General features: G+C 37.2%; 1 protein-coding gene across 4 annotated transcripts in view; it reads left to right on the plus strand.

Moving 5' to 3' along the window:
* MEMO1 (mediator of cell motility 1) overlaps positions 1-20,961 on the plus strand; it is a 143,074-nt gene that overhangs the window by 57,152 nt on the left and 64,961 nt on the right. For all 4 annotated transcript variants that reach the window (XM_024242620.3, XM_054548250.2, XM_054548251.1 and 1 more), the window contains one exon: positions 10,137-10,218. In XM_024242620.3, coding sequence (XP_024098388.1) covers positions 10,137-10,218 — 82 coding nt within the window. The remainder of the gene's footprint in view (positions 1-10,136; positions 10,219-20,961) is intronic.

Raw genomic sequence — 20,961 nt, forward strand, 5'->3', positions numbered from 1 at the left:
TCGTGCCTCTGCACTCCAGCTTGGGTGACAGAGCGAGTCTCCATCTCTAAAAAAGAAAAAAAAAATCTTATGAAAGTTCATACTGATTTACATAGTAAGTCCATTTCTGAGAATCTCAAAAGGAAATAATTGTGTTTTTTTTTTTTTGAGACCGAGTTTCACTCTATCGCCCAGGCTGGAGTGCAATGGCATGATCTCAGCCCACTGCAACCTCTGCCTCCCGGGTTCCAGCGATTCTCCCGCCTCAGCCTCCTGAGTAGCTGGGATTACAGGTGTGCGACCACCACGCCCAGTCAATTTCGTAGTTTCAGTAGAGATGGGGTTTCACCATGTTGGCCAGGTTGGTCTTGAACTCCTGACCTCATGATCCGCCCACTTTGGCCTCCTAAAGTGCTGGGATTACAGGTGTGAGACACCGTGCCGGCCAGAAATAATATTAAATATGGAAAAAGCTTTATAAGTATAGATACATATTACAGAATTGTTTGTAATAACACAAAAATTGGAAACAACCCAATGATTTTATATTAGTGTTTAAGGAAACAGTGATCCATTCACACAAGGAAATATTATTTAATCATACAGTGTCTTTGAAGAGTTTATAATACAGGGAAATGCTTATACTAGAATGTTATGTAAATAAAAGTAGGCTCCAGAATTATATATCATCTTAAAGACTAGAAGGAAATTTGGAAAATATTAATTTTGGCGATTTTTTAGTAATTATGGGATTGTGGTTCTCCTCATCCATATTCCTCAAATTTTCTGTACTGAGCATGCTTTTTTTCTAATGAAAAAATAGCAAGCAAAAATAAATATTTTGATCTTAAAAATAGTTTAGATAAGATGCTATAATCAGATATTATCAAAGTATTTAGTGGCATTTGACAGAGCTAGGAAATTGATTTATAAGCAGTGAATAGGGGTGGGAAGAGAGAATCCAAATTAATGGGCTGTTACAGGAATCAGTGCTAAACCCATTTTCAGATGAGGTGTTCGTAAATGATCTGGAAGAAGTATACTGTGATTCTCCAAATTTGTAGCTCTTTTGGGTATGAAATGCCAGTGGAATTGGTTTTAGCTCTGAAAATTTTGAGACTATATATGAACGGACAGAAAAGTAGTAAGTGATTTCCAGTTGGCCAAATCTAAGAGGTGGTTGGTACACACTAAAGATTATTTATTGGGTTGTTAATTGTCCTCTGCTATTGTATTCTGAAATACAGTGTAGCCAAAAATGTAAATAAATACTTAAAATGTTTACATAAATTAGTAGATAGTAAGGAATCCAAGATATTTGGATTTGGCCTAACCTTTGAGGTTTATATAAAGGCGAACAGTCGGTGTTTTTCACAGTATGATTTTTATTTTATTTTTAACTTTTAAAATTTGTTTTGATTTGGTACAGTACTGCTCTGGATAGGTTTTGGATCAGACTTGGCGTGACAATTCCTGCACTCCCTAAGGTGCTGTACCAAGGGCATGCTATTTTCTGTGTGAGGAGCCCTATCAGATACATAAAAACAAACAACATCCCTTGAGATATATCTAAAAATAGGATATGAATTTTGTAAAAAGCATAGCAATAAATTCCAAGTATGTGATCATAGTAGGGCATTAGTAATGAGAGAAAGGATTTGGAGGAAGCTGCTGAAATGTTATTTGTTTTTAAAATCAAATGAGGCTGGGCGTGGTGGCTCACGCCTGGAATCCCAGCACTTTGGGATGCTGAGGTGGTTGGGTCATGAGGTGAAAAGTTCAAGACCAGCCTGGCCAAGATGGTGAAACCTCATCTCTACTAAAGTACAAAAATTAGCCAGGTGTGGTGGCAGGCGCCTATAATCCCAGCTACTCAGGAGGCTGAGGCAGGAGAATAGCTTGAACCTGGGAGGTGGAGGTTGCAGTGAGCCGAGATCGTGCCACTGCACTTCAGCCTGGGTGACAGAGTGAGACTCCGTCTCAATAAAAAATAAAAAGATTAAAAAAAAAACATTAAATGAGATTTTGTGGTTGGTAAGGCTTCTCAGAAACACTTTTCGTTGTAGTGAGAAGCAGTGGTTCCGAAATGCTGATTTTTGATGAATTTTTCACTGTTCTGCATTGAAATTAAGAATATCAGAACATCATAGTGAGTGGAGTTTTCATAGTGGTAATATATTTCATGAATTTTAAGATGTACGTTTTCCCACATTTTTTCATTTCTGAAATTGAGATGTGTTTTCCAATCAGTGGCAACTTAAAATTATCATTTGGAAAATAGTTGTCACTGCCTGTTCATATGTGAGTTTGGTAGTTAATCCTACTGATATGACTGACTACACAACGTCACCCCATTGATGTTTCAGTCAACATACTAGTTAAATACCAATTACAGAAGGTGTACCATCCCTGGGTTGTTTTCTGAAACCGTCTGTTACATCATTCAGTGATACCTTTTGGTAAGATCAAGAAAGGGACTGCATTGAGACTTGGGCAATATATGTCAGCAGCTTGGAAGAGAGTCCCAAAGCAATAGAGAAACACTTTAAAAAAATGTTGAATCATGAATTCTCTTAATGGTATGAAGGGTGATACTATGGAAAAACAAGGATTACTGATGACTCTGAGTAAAATGCAATTTAATGATCAGATTGTGAATGTTGAGGAAAATTTTAAGAATACCTTATTTATTTTGCTTTTGTATTTTTTATAAGCACAAGAGTTATATGATAATATTTGTCTGAATAAGTATTTTTTTGTTTTTTAAATTTTTTATTTCCATTGTTTTATTTTTCTTCTTTTCTTTTTTTTTTTTTTTTTTTTTTTGAGATGGAGTCTCACTGTGTTACCCAGGCTGGAGTACAGTGATGTTATCTCAGCTCACTGCAACCTCCGCTTCCCAGGTTAAAGCGATTCTCATGCCTCAGCCTCCCAAATCTGGGATTACAGGTGTGCGCCACCACGCCTGGCTAGTTTTTTCTTGTATTTTTAGTAGAGATGGGGTTTCACCATGTTGGCCAGGCTGGTCTCAATTCCTGACCTCAAGTAATCTGCCTGCCTGGGCATCCTAAAGTGCTGGGATTACAGCTGTGAGCCACTGTGCCCAGCCAAAGAAATACCCTTTAATTGCTTGTTCATTAATAGGTTTTTTTTTTTTTTGACAGAGTCTTGCTCTGCCGCCCAGGCTGGAGTTCAGTGCTGTGATCTCTGCTCACTGCAACCTCTGCCTTCCAGGTTCAGGAGATTCTCCTGCCTCAGCCTCCTGAGTAGCTGGAATTACAGGCACCTGTCATCACGCTCAGCTACTTTTTGTATTTTTGGTAGAGATGGGGTTTTGCCATGTTGGCCAGGCTGGTCTCAAACTCCTGACCTCAGGTGATCCATCTGCCGTGGCCTCCCAAAGTGCTGGGATTACAGGCGTGAGCCACTGCGCCCGGCAATAATATATGTCTGAACAAGTTTAAAAGAACTCTGCCAATAAGTGTAAAATGACATAATTCTAAGCAATAGAAACCATATGTCATAGTTTGAGAGAGGTTTTTTTCCTTCTTAGTAGTACTTAAAATAATGGTGCACCCAAATATTGATGGTATCTTTTTAATTTTTAATTTTTATTTTTTGCGGGTACATAGTAGGTATATATATTTATGGGAGGTACATGAGATGTTTTGATACAGGCATGCAATATGAAATAAGCACATTATGGTTCTGCTAATAGTTGCAAGGGAATGGGGTATCCATCCCCTCAATCATTTATCCTTTGAGTTACAAACAATCCAATTATACTCTAAATTATTTTAAAATGAGCAATTAAGTTACTGACTGTAGGTAACCTATTGTGCTATCAAACAGTAACTCCTGTTCCTTCCTTCTGTTTTTTTTTGTACCCATTAACCATCTCCACCTCCTATCCAACCCTCCAATACTCTTCCCAGCCTCTGGTAACCATCCTTCTACTATGTCCATGAGTTCCGTTGTTTTTTTTAGATCCCACAAATAAATGAGAACATGCAATTGTTTGTCTTTCTGGTGCCTGGCTTATTTCATTTAACATAATGATCTCCAGTTCTATCCATGTTGTTGCAGATGACTGGATCTCATTCTTTTTTATGGCTTATGTGTATGTACCACAGTTTCTTTATCCATTCATCTGTTGATGGACACTTAGGATGCATCCAATCTTAGCTATTGTAAACTGTGCTGCAACAACCATAGGAGTGCAGGTATCTCTTCAATATAGTGATTTCCTTTCTTTTGGGTATATACCCAGCAGGAAAATTGCTGGATCCTATGGTAGCTCAATTTTCAATTTTTTGAGGAACCTCCAAACTGTTCTCCATAGTGGTTGTACTAATTTACATTCCCACCAACAGTGTACAAGGGCTCCCTTTTTTCCATCTCTTTGCCAGCATTTGTTACTGCCTGTCTTTTGGGTACAAGCCATTTTAACTGGGGTGAGATGATATCTCAGTGTAGTTTTGATTTGCATTCTGTGATCATCGGTGATGTTGAGCACCTTTTCATATGCCTGTTTGCCATTGTACATCTTCTTTTGAGAAATGTCTATTAAGATTTTTGCCCATTTTTGATCCCATTATTAGGCTTTTTCCTGTGGAGTTGTTTGAGCTCCTTGTGTATTCTGGTTATTGATGGCATTTTGAAGTTGATGAAATGTGGTTAATTTATTCAGTTTAAAGGATTTAGATTATCTCAAAATCCTGCCTCAGCCTTCCGAGTAGCTGGGACTACAGGTGTGCACCACTATGCCTGGCTAAATTTTGTATTTTTAGTAGAGATGGGGTTTCGGCACGTTGACCAGGCTAGTCTCAAACTGCTGACCTCAAATGATCTACCCGCTTCGGCCTCCCAAAATGCTGGGATTACAAGTGTGAGCCACTGTGCCCTCTTTTGTAATTTTATTGGCCTGTGAAAATCAGAGATCCAGGAACCACTGTTTAAAAAACTCTGGCTTATTCATCTTATTATTTATAGATTTCTCACCATAGATCAGTTTATTTCTTAGTTTGATTTCAACATATTTCACAGAATGATTAATCATGAAATACTGGGTGCCAACAGCCTACTTTTATTTGGCTTTTTATGTGTTGCTTCTTGTTACCTTATACCCAACCATGTGGGATTGAGTTTATTGTGCTAATAGGCAGGTATTATCTATTAAAAAAATGGAAAAAGGTTGTGGCAGTTGGGCATTCTTTAAATTACATATGTAGAATAGTTTGAGCAATACCAGAAGGCTCCCTTGTGGAGAAATGTTTCTCTTACCAGCTTGTTCTGGTATCTAAAATAGATCTTTTCTTTATCTAGACCTTCATTTTATCTCTAGAGGAAACTTAGTATACATATGGATTTGCGAATTCCACGACAACCATTGATCTAGACAGGTTGCTGGAGTATAGCCTATAGGCCAGCAATATTGCTATCACCTGAGAAGCATATTAGAAATGCAGAATCTCAGTCCTACTCTATAACTGTAGGATCAGAATCAGCATTTCAACAAGATTCTCAGGTGATTCATATTCATATTAAATTTGAAAAGAGAACACATGACTTTTGTCTAGAGTAAGGAGGAACAGGCTAAACAGCGATAGAGAAGTATAGAAAACCAATTTGTCTTAGTTCATTAGCTTATTTTAGAATGGTTCTGCTAATAGTTGCAAGGGAATTCTTGAAAAGCAGGTGTGTGTGTGTGTGCGCGCGCGCGCATTTAGTGTCTGGTTTTGTCACCATGCAAATAAACTTACTTGGAAAATATTCTTGGAGTCAAGTGGGATTTAAATAGAAGTGTTACTGAATTTCCTACAGCTCATTGTTTATTATCTATTTCTTGAGGAAATACTTCAGCTTAATTCTTTGGGAACCTACTTTTACTATTTTATCCAAAAAAGTAAATGCCCATTTATCCCTCTTAAGGGCAAGATCACGCAAACATTAAGTAGTTTTGCTAGGATTTAGCAATGCTTTTTCTTTTTCCATTTATCAGTGTTTCTTCAAACCCAGTGGTATTTGAAAACCAAAGCACATATTTCTACATCCTTCATGTATCAAGGATACCAGATTGCCAAGTATCGGCTAGCCTCTGTAAAAGAACTCAGATTCACCTTTTTACTTGACACTTTATAGATAATTAAGCAATCATACGTAATAAATAGGTATGCTTAATTATCTTATTCAAAGATAAGTGAGAAACTTGGAGTTTGGCTCTTACCTTAGCATCCTTGGGAAGAAATTGGTCTTTTTACAGAAGTAGCCATATGAAAGCTTGGTTTAGTGCTTAAAAACAATGAGGTTGTTGGCAGTGGGGTGGATGAATTCAGGTATATTTTCCTTGCTTTTATCTGTTTTTCACATTGGTTCTGTAAACTTCCTGCATTGTGAACGTTTTTAGGGTTATACAGTCGTGTTGTTTAATCACAGGGATGCACTCGAGAAATAGTGGTTAGGCCATTTCGTTGTTGTCTGAGCATCATAACAGTGTACTTGCCAACCTAGATGGTATAGCCTACTACACACCAAGGCTAGATGGTATAGCCTGTTGTTCCTAGGCTACAGACCTATACAGCATGTTACTGTATGGAATACTGTAGGCAGTTGTAACAAAATGATATTTGTGTATAGTAAGCATAGAAAAGGGAAAAGGTAGAGTAAAAATACAGTATTGCAATTTTTCTTTTTTTTTTTGCAATGGAGTCTCACTCTCTTCAGGGGCGTGATCTCTGCAACCTCCGCCTCCCAGGCTCAAGTGATTCCTGTGCCTCAGCCTCCCAAGTAGCTGGGACTGCAGGCGTGGCCCACCATGCCTGGTTAATTTTTTGTATTTTTAGTAGAGGTGGGGTGTCACCATGTTGGCCAGGGTGGTCTTGAACTACTGAGCTCAGGTGATCCACCTACGTTGGCCTCCCAAAGTGCTGGGATTACAGGCATGAGCCACGGCGCCTGGCCTGGTGTTGTCATCTTATTGGATCACTCTGGAATATGCGGTTCATTGTTGACTGAAACGTCATTATATGACATGTAACTTATTTTTCCTTAAGTTAATAATGAAATTACTTTGTATAAGTTTTTTGGTAACTGTTCTTAAATTCAAATTTTAAGATGAACGCCATTGTTTAATCACTGAGTCAGACTTTTTTTTGTACTTTGGGAATTTACAAATTTACTGTCCATTTTAAACGTGACCTGTTTATGTGTAGCATTCTAAATATATACAGAAGGACAGTAGATGCTTAATTTCAGTGCATGTTATTGAAATACAAATAAAAAATAAAAACAAGGAATACATACCATTTCATACCCAGATGGACAAAAATGAAAAATTCTGACAATATCAGATATTGGGAACGATGGGAATGGGAACCTTTAACTATTACTTGTGTTAGCAATGATGAAATACAATTAAAACCAAAATCTGCTTCCCCCAGAAAACATCTCTTCAAAGGTAGAAGAAAAAGGAAACAATTTCAGTTTTGAATAAGTATTAAACCAGAATGACATGTGTATCACAAGCAATCTGCTAAAAGATTGCAAAGACCAAAAGAATGCTAACCCTTACATCTAGCCAAGTGGATGCAACCCATTACATACATGTTCTCAAGATAAATAGTAAATAGTGTTCAAGTAAGAGGACTTGATACCATCATTTGTCACACATAGTTTATCCTAAATTCACTTGGTAATTGGAGCAACCTTTTGTGTGAACAAATTGGCTTTTTCTAAAGGAAAAATGAACTCATATCTTTATGACAGGATGTAATTTTACAACTTGGAACTAGATGGCCTGCCAAAGTTAGGCACCCTGTCCTCCCACAGAAACTGGGAGATAAGGGTGCCATCTCTCTTGATGATCTCATTTGAAAGAGATGGTTATAAGGTTCTTGAGAAAGTCAGTTTTGGGCTGCTGGCTAGGTTTTTACAAAGATTTACGTACATCTCTAAGCAGGCAGAGAAAGAATTTACCAGGTTTTGAAAGAAAATCCTCTAAGAAAAGGGGGTGGGGGAGTACAGGTAGAATTAGGCCTCTTATTTTAAAGTTTCATTTGCCTGTATGTGATGGATAAGTTGATCCAGCTACCTTAGTGGGCAAGTTAGCAATGCTGTAGTAGAGTTGAAGAAGAGTACACCCTCTGATTCAGCACTTTTACTTTTAGAGAAACTGTTAACACATGTTCATAGGATACTTGTAGCATTATGTATTAATAGTGAAACATTGGCAACAAAGTATTTGTAAGTAGGAAAGTGAATAGATAAATTTTGCTATATTCGTATAGTGCAGTACTATACAGCCTTGCAAATGATTGATTTAGGGCAACATATATCAACTTGAGTAATTTTCAAAACAATGTTGAATTACTAAAGCAAGTTGCAGAAGGATATGTACAATATATTGATACAACATTTGAAAACATGCAGAACAATACCACTTATTGCTTATTGATACATATACAGTGAAAGTAGAATAGAATGATAAACACAAAATCAGGAAGTGGTTACCTCTAAGGAGGGAGATGTATAAAGGGATCAGCAAGGGATCAATTTATTTCTTAACCAAGGAAAATCTTAAGTAAATAAGGTAGAATATTAAGATTTAATTTATTTAGGCAGTGGGTATGTGTGTGTTTGTTATATTGTTACCTAGATTCTTTTGTAATGTTTAAATATTTAATGATTAAAAGTTTTAAAAGAAAGAGTGGATGGCAAGCAGTGGAAGGAAATGAGGACAACTCTTCAAGAAAATTTGTTGTAAAGGGGACCAAAGAAATGGAGAGGTAGTTGAAGGGAAATTAATCAGTGTTAGTATGACACATTTGCATGCTAATAATAATGATAAAGTAAAAAAGGGAAGAATTGGTATAGGAGACCTATAATAGTTATGGGAGCAGAATCCTTGAGAAAGAAAAAAATAATGGGATCCAGTACAGAAATACTGTTTGGCTCTTGATAGGAACAAGGGCAATTTGTTGAAATAGGAGGGAAAGCAGAATAAGTGGTGGGAAGATGAAGTAGTTATCTTCTCAATTTAGGGTGACCAACATCCAGGTTTGCTTGTGATTTAGCAGTTTCTCAGAATGCAGCGATTCCAGTGCTAAAACTGGGAAAGTCTTGGGCCAACTTCTGATTGTTTTTCCTTGACAAAATGAAAAGCACTGATTATTATCTTCTGGAAGTGATAAGGGGATGAAGGAAGTATTGAGGCTTAAGGTGAAAAGAGAAGCCATGAGTTAATTCTCTATCTTAAAGATAGGAGAGCAGATTCACTACGTTAATGTGATAGGATTTCTGAGCATTTCAGGGGTCTGCTGAAATTTATGGTTATTATTTTAAAGTTTATATCGTTGTATTTCTCTTTAGTCTCATTCAGCTATTCAGGTAAAAGTACTGAGTTAAGTGGAAAGTTGGTTTTAAACTATGTTTTGACTGTGATGGAGGGAGAGAGGAGCAGAGGAGTGAGGCCACAGGCAAGGAAATGATTGTGATGATGGATTTTTGAGTCTCAGGCTAGGTAAGAAGTAAAGAGAGACGAAGGACAGTGGAAAAATTTGTAGGGTCTGTTGGAGTTAACAGGTTTCTGGTAGTGAATTGGAAAAATAAGTATAGTATATTGAGTAAAGGAGCTGAGATGCTTGAAACTGAGATTTTTAAGATAGCGTAGTTACTGGTTATCGATATTTCATTATGAGAATAGGGGACTGGAGTGGGATGGAAGAAAAGATCATTGGGTGTGGAAGTGATTACCTTCTGTGGATGTCATTTCAGTGATTAATCTGTAGAGCAGATTTTGGTGCTCTATATAACATATTCAATTATTTCTTCTTCATACACTGAGAGTTTCTGCTTCCTGTTTTATTTTGTTTAAATATTGCCTCAACTTGTAAATCACATTGTGTTGCTCTGAAATGAAGACAGCTGTAAATAAGTAAATCGATAAAAGCAAATTTTGTTTAGTCAGAATTTGGCCTTATCATACGGCTTGTTAGAGACTGTGTAGTTGGTAAATTCAAACATTAACATCCCAACTGATGACCCTATTGCTCATTAAGCTAGTTTAGTCCCACATAAGTTCAGTGAGGGCTTTATGCCACATATGGTTATCTGTAGTACATTGCTTTGCTGACTCTAATTTTGTCTTTGTCTTTTTATAGGACCGCAGCTGAATGCACAGCTAGAAGGTTGGCTTTCACAAGTACAGTCTACAAAAAGACCTGCTAGAGCCATTATTGCCCCGTAAGTCTTTTTGGTTTTTGTTTTTGTTTTGTTTTTTGAGAAGGAGTCTCCCTCTGTCGCCCAGGCTGAAGTACAGTGGCACGGTCTCGGCTCACTGCAACCTCCGCCTCCCAGGTTCAAGCGACTCTCCTGCCTCAGCCTCCCAAGCAGTTGGGACTACAGGCGTGTGCCACCACGCCTGGCCGATTTTTGTATTTTTAGTAGAGACGGGGTTTTACCATGTTGGCCAGGCTGGTCTTAAACTGCTGACCTCAAATGATCCACCCACCTCGGTCTCACTCACGCCTGGCCTGCACCGTAAGTTTTAAGAGTCTACTTAAAATCTTTTTTGTATGTTTATTATTAGTAAATGAGTATCTACAGATTGAACTAAAAATTAAAAACTAAAGTCTATATTGAGCTGAAGAAATTGTATTCAGTAATTTTCACAATTCTTGTGGGTTTTCACTGTAACTTAAGGATAAAAGAATTGGCTACTTTGGCTGGGTGTGGTGGCTCACGCCTGTAATTCCAGCACTTTGAGAGGCCAACGTGGGAGGATTGCTTGAGCCCAGGAGTTTGAGACCAGCCTGGGCAACATGGTGAGACTCCATCTCTACTAAAAATACAAAAATTAGCTGGGTGTGATGGTACGCTTGTAGTCCCAGCTAAGCTACTGGGGGTGGCAGTGGCGGGGTTCTGAGGTGGGGGATCGCTTAAGCTTGGGAGGCGGAGGTTGTGGTGAGCCAAATCATGCCACTACACTCCAGCCTGGGTGACAGAGTGAGACCCTATCTCAAAAAAAGGAAAAAAAAAAGAATTGGCTACTTTATTTCCTCAGATGCAGTAATTTCAAAATGTATTTTTGATAATAAAACTGACTTTTAAAGAAAAGGTTTTTTTACATCAGGTAAACTTGCTAATTTCGGTAGCCATTGCTATAAATGAATAAGTTATATTTTAAATATTAAAGAGATCTAATTTAATCCTGGTGATTTTTAATTTATAATGAAAAAGATATATTAAGCATAGTATGGTGCAACATGGAACAGCAACTTAATTTTTGAGGAGGAGTAGATTGTGTCTTTTTTTAATTGAGAAAATCTGATTATTTTGTCTTTGCATTTTAGAGTTTGCTTTTTAGAACTGCAAGCTAGCACATACACAGTTAATGATGTGTGCGTGTATGATATGAATTCAGTTAATTTTGATTTGGTTTCCAGTGCTAACCTTCACAACATATTGTCTGAAACACATGGTAACATTTTTTCTGAGAAGAGTGAAGGTTTACTCTTTGCCGTTTGTCTCATAGCATGTTGTTTGTGACTTCTATTGGGTTAAGATTTGTGCCCTGATAAATAGTAAATAGTGATGACAATATATAATAACCATTTTTAATTAATATCAGAATTAAATGAGTAAATAGTAAATACACATAAAGACCCTACTATTAATGGTAGGCATTTTATATACCAAATATTTTGTTAAATGCCTTATTTGTATATCTTTTTTTTTTTTTTTTTTTTTTTTTTTTTTCCTTCCATATTTTATTCTCCCCCCACCTCTCAGGTGGCCAAAATCCTAAATTATTTTAAAAAATCATTTAGTTTTATTTTTTAAACATTATAAAAAGAGAATCATATTATACATTGTATTAGTCAGCGTTCTCAAGAGAAGCAGAACCAATAGGATATCTATCCATCTGCCTTTTTTTTTTTTTTTTTTTTTTTGTTTTTTTTTTATGCCTTATTTGTATATCTAACTTGATCTCATTTAATGGGTGCAGGAGCCTGACTCCTACTTACAAGCTATATGACATGCAACTTTTTTATCTGTTGGGATTTCAGCTCCTCATTGGTAAAGGTGGAATAATAATAGTATTTCCTTAACGCTTTTAACAAAAGATTAAATGAACTAATCTTTATAAAACTTATAGCAAATGACTTACTACTATTTATTTAGTCATTTACATACCAGGCTAAAGGCCAAGTGCTCTTCTTTGTGCTGCATTTTGAGTAAATCAAAATTGCTACTCTTGTGGTACTAGCATTTTGGTACTAGGGAAGACAGGCAGTAAACAAATAATTATATTCTATGTCAGGTGCTGATGGGTGCTAAGAAGAAAAATAAAGCAGATAGAGGATTGAGAGTGACAGTATGGGTAGGGAGTTACTGTTTTATATAGGATTAGTAAGAAAAGGACTCCCTAGTAAGGTAACATTTTAGTCTGATGTGAGAGAGCAAGCTGTGCAGATAGCTGGGGGAAGAGGGTTTCAGGTTGAGGAACAGTGAGCACAAAGGCTCTGGAACAAGAGTATGCTTAGTGTGTTTGAGGAGAAGCAAGGAGGCCAGTGCAGCTGGAGTGGCAGTATAAGGGGAAGAGTGGTAGACGAGATAGGCAGCAGAGGGCTAGATCATGAAGAGGCTTTGTAGTCATAAGGACTTTGGTTTTTATTCTGAGTGATATGGCAAGTCATGACAAGTTTTGAGCAGTAGAATGACATGATCTGACTTAGGTTTGAAAAGGATTACTCTTGCTGCTGTATGGATATTATATTGTGTGGGAACAGGGAGTCCAGTTTAGGAGGCTTATTTTACAATTACAGTTGTAGAAAAGAGATGACATAGTGGCTTGGATTGGAGGCTTGAGGCGGAGATGATGAGAAGTAGTGTATTCTGGATATGTTTTAAAGGTTGGACCAACAAGATAGAGAGAAGAAGAGTCAAGAATGACACTTGGCTAGGGGCAGTGGCTCACGCCTGTAATCCCAGCCCTTTGGGAGGTCTAAGCAGGAGGATTGCTTGAGGCCAGGAGTTTGAGATCAGCCTGGGCAACAAAACAAGACTCCATCTCTACAAAAATTAGCTGGGTGTGGTGGGTTGCAACTGTAGTCCTAGCTACTTGGTAGATGGAGGCAGGAGGATCCCTTGAGCCCAGGGGTTTGAGGCTACAGTGAGCTATGGTCTGTTTGCACCACTGTATTCCCGCTTGGGCAACAGTGAGATACCCTGTCTTTAAATATATTTTTAAAGACATGGTTTTAAAATATCATGACTGAATGATTCTTAAGTTTTGTCCTGTGAAACTAGAAGGATGGAATTACCTTTATACTGATAAAGGGAAGACAAGTGGAAGTATGGAGTAGATTTTGAAGTGTTCGTATAGAATCTAGGTTTTTGGTTTTGATCTTGTTAATGTTGAGGTGCTTATTAGATATCCAAATGGAGATTTAGAATGGGCAGCTGGCTATATGAATCTGGAATACAAAGAAGAGGGACCAGACTTGAGATAGAAATAAAGGCTTTATTAGTATATATAATCACAGAGGGTATGGTTGCCTAGGGAATAAAATAAAGATAAACAGGAGAAGAGTTTCAAGGACTAGCCCCTTGGACAAGCCACCTTTTTAGAGGCTAGAATGAAGATGAACATTTGCAAAGGAGATAATGAAGGGAGAATAAGTGAGGAAGGAGGAAAATCAAGAGTGAGTGATGTCTCTGAGAGGCCAAAGGATGAAAAATGTGTCGGGGGAGAAAGTGATCAGCTGTATCAAATGCTGCCAGTGAGGACTGAGGATTGATAATTGGATTTGGCAATGTGGAAATCACTGGTGACCTTGAGAAGAAAAGTTTCTGTGGGGTGGTGGAAATGAAAGTGTTATTGGAGTAGGTTCAGGAAAGAATGAGAGGTGAGGGCGATGAAGACGTAAGTATAGATAGTTTTTTGAGGAATTTTGCTGTAAAACAGAGAAATAGGATAGTATCTATATGGTAAGGAGGATTTTTATTTCATTTGTGAGATTTTAAAGTGTTTGTATATGAAGTGAGTCAGTAGAGGAAGAAAAATTGATGCAGGGATAACGGGACATTCAACTAAGTGAGATCCTTGATTAGGTGAGAAACAATGGATTAATAATAATTTCTTTATAGTAACTCACGAGAGACATTCTCATTTCATCAATTTGCTGGTATTTGACTATTATGGTATGCTACCTTTCCAGTTAAAACTTGTTCTACATTTGGGAGCTGAGTTGAATCAACATATAATTAAGTTGAGTAGTATTCATAAAAAAGTAGCCAGACTTGTTTCCTTTTTGTAATTAATTTTAAATTGAAATAATTGGGAGTAACCTGGGAAATGGAATGTTTTAGCCTAAATTACAAATATGTTGATTTCCAAGTTACCCCAGATTTTAAAATGGATATTTGAAAATAGTTTTGGCCTTGGTGTGTTTCTGTTACATACTGACTTTGTATATAACGTATAATAAATGTTATAATAAACATATAAACATAAAAACATAAATGTAAACATACAATAATCATATATAAATGTGCATTCATAGGCAATTTCTATTTTGTTAACATAGGAAGACTTTAAGTATAGCCAAGTTTTATCTTATATGGTTTCCAGAAGTAATTATTTTCCTTTCCAAGGTTATCTTTTTTTTTTTTTGAGGTAGAAAACAAATATTTCATTGTTACTGGGTGCAGTGGCTCATGCTTGTAATCCCAGCACTTTGGGAGCCTGAGGTGAGAAGATAGCTTGAGCTCAGGCGTTTGAGACTAGCCTGGGCAACATGGCGAAACCCCCTCTACAAAAAATACAAAAATTAGCTGGGTGTGGTGGCATGAGCCTGCAGCCCCAGCTACTCCAGAAGCTGAGATGAGAGGATTGCTTGAGCCCGGGAGGTTGGGGCTGCACTGAGCTGAGATCGCACCACTGCACCCCAGCCTGGGTGATGGGAGTGAGACTCTGTCTCAAAAAAAAAAAAAAAAAATGTTCTATGGCATGAAAAGGTCTTATGTCTTATGCTATTTAATAATTAGAAAAATCACATTAATCAAAAACCTACTTTAAGTTTTATAAATGTCAGCTCTCTAGTACTTGCTTTTCTTATTTTTTATTTATTTATTTTTTTATTTTGGGATGGAGTCTTGCTCTGTCGCCCAGGCTGGAGTGCAGCGGTGCGATCTCGGCTCACTGCAAGTTCCACCTGCTGGGTTCACACCATTCTCCTGCCTCAGCCTCCCGAGTAGCTGGGACTACAGGCACCTGCCACCATGCCTGGCTAATTTTTTTTGCATTTTTAGTAGAGACGTGGTTTCACCATGTTAACCAGGATGGTCTCGATCTCCTGACCTCGTGATCCGCCCGCCTTGGCCTCCCAAAGTGCTGGGATTACAGGTGTGAGCCACCGTGCCTGGCCTTCTTAGTTTTTTTTTTACCTTTATAGGCATAAATCATATCATGGAAACCTTAAATAAACTCAGAACCTGGATGTAGTTGTTACTAATTAGGCTGTGTGAAAACGGCAAGTTTTTGAAAGTGCTTAAAAATATTGTTCATTTTTATATTGATATAGATTAAATGGAATAAATACCATTAAAGAATAAATATTGACCTGTCAACGGTTGTTCTATCTTAATGAATTCTAATCTGTGTGACATAAGGCAGGCACATTTGGAGGATTTAAAGGAAATTAATTTGATTAGAAATGTACTGTGGTTGATTTCAGAACTACCTTACCTTGATGTGTAGGAGACAGTATGTGTCCCAGAGATAAGTATTGAAATGATCTCATGAGCTAAAAGTCTGAAAAGCCTTTCTACATGACTTCCAGATATCTTCATACCAATCTTCTTGCTTGTCTTGCACTATGCAGAAATATGTCAGCAACCCCTAGAATGAAGCTGTACAGATATGCATCACTTAAGAAACTTATTAAATATAAAAACATAATCAAATAATTGGTTAACATTAATTTTTTTTACTATAAAACAGGTACTTTCAATATTGAAGCCCCCCTTATACATTTAAAATACTCGATATTAGTTAACCTAGTAGGACTTTGACTTGATATTAGTTAACCTAGTAGGAGTAGTATAGGAGAAAGGATACTTTCACTTTTCATTGTGTACCCTTTATTGTTTGACTTTTTTACTGTTTGCATGTATTACTTTTAATATAAAAATTAGTTTAAAAAATGTAGATGCTAAAAAGCGTGTATATAGAAGACAAGTTTGTATATAGTGAAGCATACCTGTACAGTGCTCTACCACTGGATATCATGAGACAATGAATCTTCATACATTATTTAGTTCTTCAAGTTACTGAGGATGCACAGCTTATTTGTCTCTAATTATTGTTTGTACTAAGCCATAGGATATTCATGTCAAAGTCTCAAATCCTATATGACAGTACAAAAAATATCTAGATATGCAACATTCTGGTTAGTTCATTCTTATTTGACTTCAATAACTTTAATAACTTTCCTTAGCTCAGACTATTTAATATTTATGAGATTCTATTATGTAAAAATAAAATATTCTGAATAATAACTATCTAACTTGGACTTTTTTTGGGCACAATTATCTACTGATTTTTTTAAATTAAAACAGGAATCTTGAGGGCCATTGAGTAATGCCTACAAAATAAAAGAATAAAAGACTAGGTACAGCAAAATAAAATTGAGAGAGGCAATGTGGAAGCTGCTGCATTTGCAAATTATATAGGGCCAGTTGTCAATCAAATTGATCCCATCTGTTCAGAGGAGTTTTCTAATTTAGTTTCTAGCTTTTTAGATCTTACCTTAGCTTAAGTAGATCTTGTGACTTTTCCTATTGTTGGAGGAGATCTTCCCATTTCGTCTGGTTCAGTCTTCTCATTTCATCTAGTTCAATCTTTTTATTTTGCATTTTGCTACTATTAAGTAGAACTAGGACTATTGGACCTGACTTTGTTGCATCGTAGTTAAGTATTCCTTTATTATTCCCTGTATCCTCTTTGATGAAAAGCCTTATGTAGAATGTGTGGTAGACTCTTGGCATTGACAATTTATACTATTCACCTGTGACCTTGAAGGTCTCAGAATGAACAAGTGAAAATCCATGTCTTGTAGTAATTGGTCATTTTTCTATGGTAAGAATTTGAATTATACCCACACTGGAAGGTTGCTGTGTGGGAAACTGTCACTTAACCAGTAAATGTTCATGAGCAATGAATGGACTTTGCATCCTCACTTGATTGCAGTTCCACAGGGAAAAACAGAAATTCTGGTGTCAGGAACTGGACTTTCCGATGTAAAGGGTCTACTGTGTAGGAGCAAAGGGAGAAGCAAAAGCACTCCCTGTTAAAAGAAGGATCAATTTTTAGAGGCAAGGTTTTAGCTTGATAAAATGTTGTAGGTATTAAGTATAATTTTGTGTTTGCCTTCATGATATGTTAGGTTGGGAATCAGAGTGACTTGGAGAAGCTAGTGGGGATGGCTTTTTGCATTAAGGACTTTAAGAGCTTTTAAAAGACTTAAGTGGGACAGGCCAGGCGTGGTGGCTCATGCCTGTAATCCCAGCACTTTGGGAGGCCGAGGCAGGTGGATCACAAGGTCAGGAGTTCAAGACCAGCCTGGCCAATATGGTGAAACCCCGTCTCTACTAAAAATAGGAAAATTAGCCAGGTGTGGTGGTGGATGCCTGTAGTCCCAGCTACTCGGGAGGCTGAGGCAGGAGAATCGCTTGAACCTGGTAGGTGGAGGTTGCATTGAGCCGAGATCTGGCCACTGTACTCCAGCCTGGGTGACAGAGTGAGACTCTGTCTCAAAAAAAAATAATAAATAAATAAAAATAAAAAATAAAATACTAAGTGGGACACACTTTTACAGTGCGTATTAGAATATCTGTAGAGCTTAAATTTTCATTGTTTTGGCTGTTATGCACAAAAGAAAAAATTTTAGCCGTTTCTTTAGTGAAGCCTCCTTTATTATGAATGATCTCTTGATAAAACGTTGTTTCCACATACACGTAGAATCGTAGATTCTGTTAGCAAGAGAAGGGTTAGGAAAAGAGCATCTGTAGTGTGATTTGATTGTCATTATTCTGATTTTCTTCATTACCATGTTTCTGGGCGAGGATAAAGGAAAGTACAAGAAATTATCTTCTTTGATTATTATCTTCTTCCTCCTTTGATGAAGTAGAGTTCTTTGTGGTGGGGTAAAGAGGCACAGTGCACTGACAGATTTTTTTTTTTTCAGTACTCTGCAGTGTAGCCTTGAAGTTAAGACCTTTTCAACTTAAGACTCTCCTTCTCTCCCTGTAACTGTCTTGTCTTTACTTCAAGCAGACTTGGAAGTCTTCAGCTTCTGAGTGGACTGAAACCACGAAATCTGAATTCCGTTATTAATCATGTATTTACCTTAGCTAATTGTGTTTTCAAAACTTTCATCCTTTCGTGTAGTTTTATAGGGTATATGCTCTGTAAGAATTCTCGTTTTCAGGCTTATTGCTTTTCCTATGCCACAGACTCCTTCCTTTCTTCCTTCAAACATGTAAAGATCTCTTATAGTGGGTAACAGTATGTATTCTAGAGCCAGGCAGTCCTGGCTTAAGTCCTGACTTGGTCACTGGCTATCTCTGTGAACTTGAGCAAGTTTCTTAACCTCTCTATTTTAGTTTCTTCATCTGTAAAATGAGAATAATAATAATTCCTACCTCATATAGTTGGAGTGGGGATTAAATGATTTAATACTTTGAAGTACATAGAAGATGCCTGATACATAGTAAGTAGTCAGTAAATGTTACTATTATTATCATTATCCTTTTCATCATCTCCCATGCTCGGTCACTGAGATTTGTTAATTTTTCTTTTTTAGACTCTATCACATTTGCTTCTCTTTGCCCACCAGCACTGATACAGTTCCAGACCATGACATTAGTACCTTGTGCTTGGGTATAGTACTGCCACAGTTTTCAAGAGGGCTTCTATTAACACCCGCCTGCCTCTAAGTGCTAGTTTGTGCCAGTGCTTTTCAGTACTAGACTAATAACAGTTTGATATTGTCACACCTCTGCCCAAGAGCTCACAGCATTTTTCAGTATCTTGTTTTGTCAAGCCCCTATTCCCTTACCTGACTCTGGCTTATCATTACTCTCTTCCTCTACTCAGGCCTGTCTTGTATTTTCTCATCAACTTATGTACTTGGACATTTGCTCATGTTCTTCCTTTAGTCTTTAGGCCCTTCCTTAATGTCCTTACCTTTGTACTCTTATTATTTCTGTCCTAGCCATACATAAAGAATCCAATGATTCTTTCTTTTCTTGTTTTTTTTTTTTAATTTTGAAATAAAGTCTTGCTCAGTCACCCAGGTGGAGTGCAGTAATGGGAAGAATCCAGTGTTTCTAAGAAGGCTTTCTGGATGTTAAGAACTGAGCTTGGTCAGGAACAGGATTGGTAGAAATGGGAGAGACTCAGACTAGAAAGACAGGTTGATTTAGAGATCAGAGTATGGATTGGGGATTAGAGCCTTTAAATTTAAGAATGACAAAGAGGAACTAAAGTCTGAAAAGCAGATCTAAGGTGGAAGGAGCAGTTTAAGGTGTAAGGATTAGGAAGTGAAAGGATGGTATATGAGTGACAACTGAGAGCAAAATTTCTAGGGAGCGTTGAATATCTGAGATGCTGCTAAGGTTTGAGATAGAGCTGGGCAGATCCAGATAGACCAGCTGGTTTTAAGGTCCACATGGACAGGCAAGATGGCATACTTCTAAATTGGTAAGAGAACCAGTTAAGATCAAGAACCAGGTGTTAGGAATCTGAAGCAGTGAGTAGTGAGGTCTCAGGCACTCAGAGATTGGAGTTGTAACAGAATAAAATAGGTCTCCTGATAAGGCTCTAGTATCAAAATTAGCACAGGATGACATCAAAACTGAGTGTGCTGAGCTAAAGGACTACTAAATTTCCTTCTGGCTAAGATCAGAACTGGGTTGTGAGAATATTGCTGTTTTGAGGCAACTTGATAGGCTCCTTTACCAGAGGTATAGGGCTAGAGTGACTACCATTAATTAAGGCCTTCACTGATTTCAGTGAGCTTAGTGTATGTTCCATATTATTGAGCTCCCAATTAAACACCACTACTATCTTGTATTGCTGTAGTAGACAGCTGTGAGTCTCATTTTCTCCATTCATATCTTAAGCTACTTCAGATTAGGACCATTTTTAAAAAAGAGCCTTGTTGTGATATGATTGGCATGCAAGTGTGTACATTTAAAGCACACAATTTGATGTTTGACCTATGTATGAGGGTAAAACTATCACAATCAAGAAAACGAACATATTCATCACCCTCAAAAGTTTCCTTGTGTTCACTTATAATTCTTCCTTTCTGTACCTCTTTTTCCCCTCTCTTCCCCTTTCTATGTATGTGTATGTATGTATATATATATATATATATATATATATATTTATTTATTTATTTATTTATTTTATTTATTTTTTTTAAAGAGGTGGTATCTCGCTCTGTCATCCAGGCTGGAGTGTGGGCATGATCATAGCTCACGGTAATATAGAACTTGGCTTAAGCAATCCTCCTGCCTCAGCCTCTTGAGTAGCTGGGACTATAGGCATGTGCCACCATGCCTCGCTGTTTTCTAGAATTTTATTTAAATGGAATCACACAGAATAAGCTATTTTTGTTTGACTTTCTTCCATTCAGTATATTTATTTTTACCCCCTTAAAAAAAAGTATAATTATTTTGAGTGTCAGTAGTTCACTTCTTTTTATTGCTGAAGAGTATTCCATTGTATGGATATATCTCTATTTTTTCATATACCTTTTGAGACCAGGAAACAGTCATTCTGTGCGTAATAAGAGAATTGACTGAATTCGGAGACCAGAGTGTGAAAGGGAAGAATAGTATGGAGAGAAAACGAGAATAATTATCTTTGTCTTTATCTTTATCTCTAAAGACACAGAAGGAAGTGAGTTGTTA

This window comes from Pongo abelii, chromosome 12, assembly GCF_028885655.2.
Source record: "Pongo abelii isolate AG06213 chromosome 12, NHGRI_mPonAbe1-v2.0_pri, whole genome shotgun sequence".
Lineage (NCBI taxonomy): Eukaryota > Metazoa > Chordata > Mammalia > Primates > Hominidae > Pongo > Pongo abelii.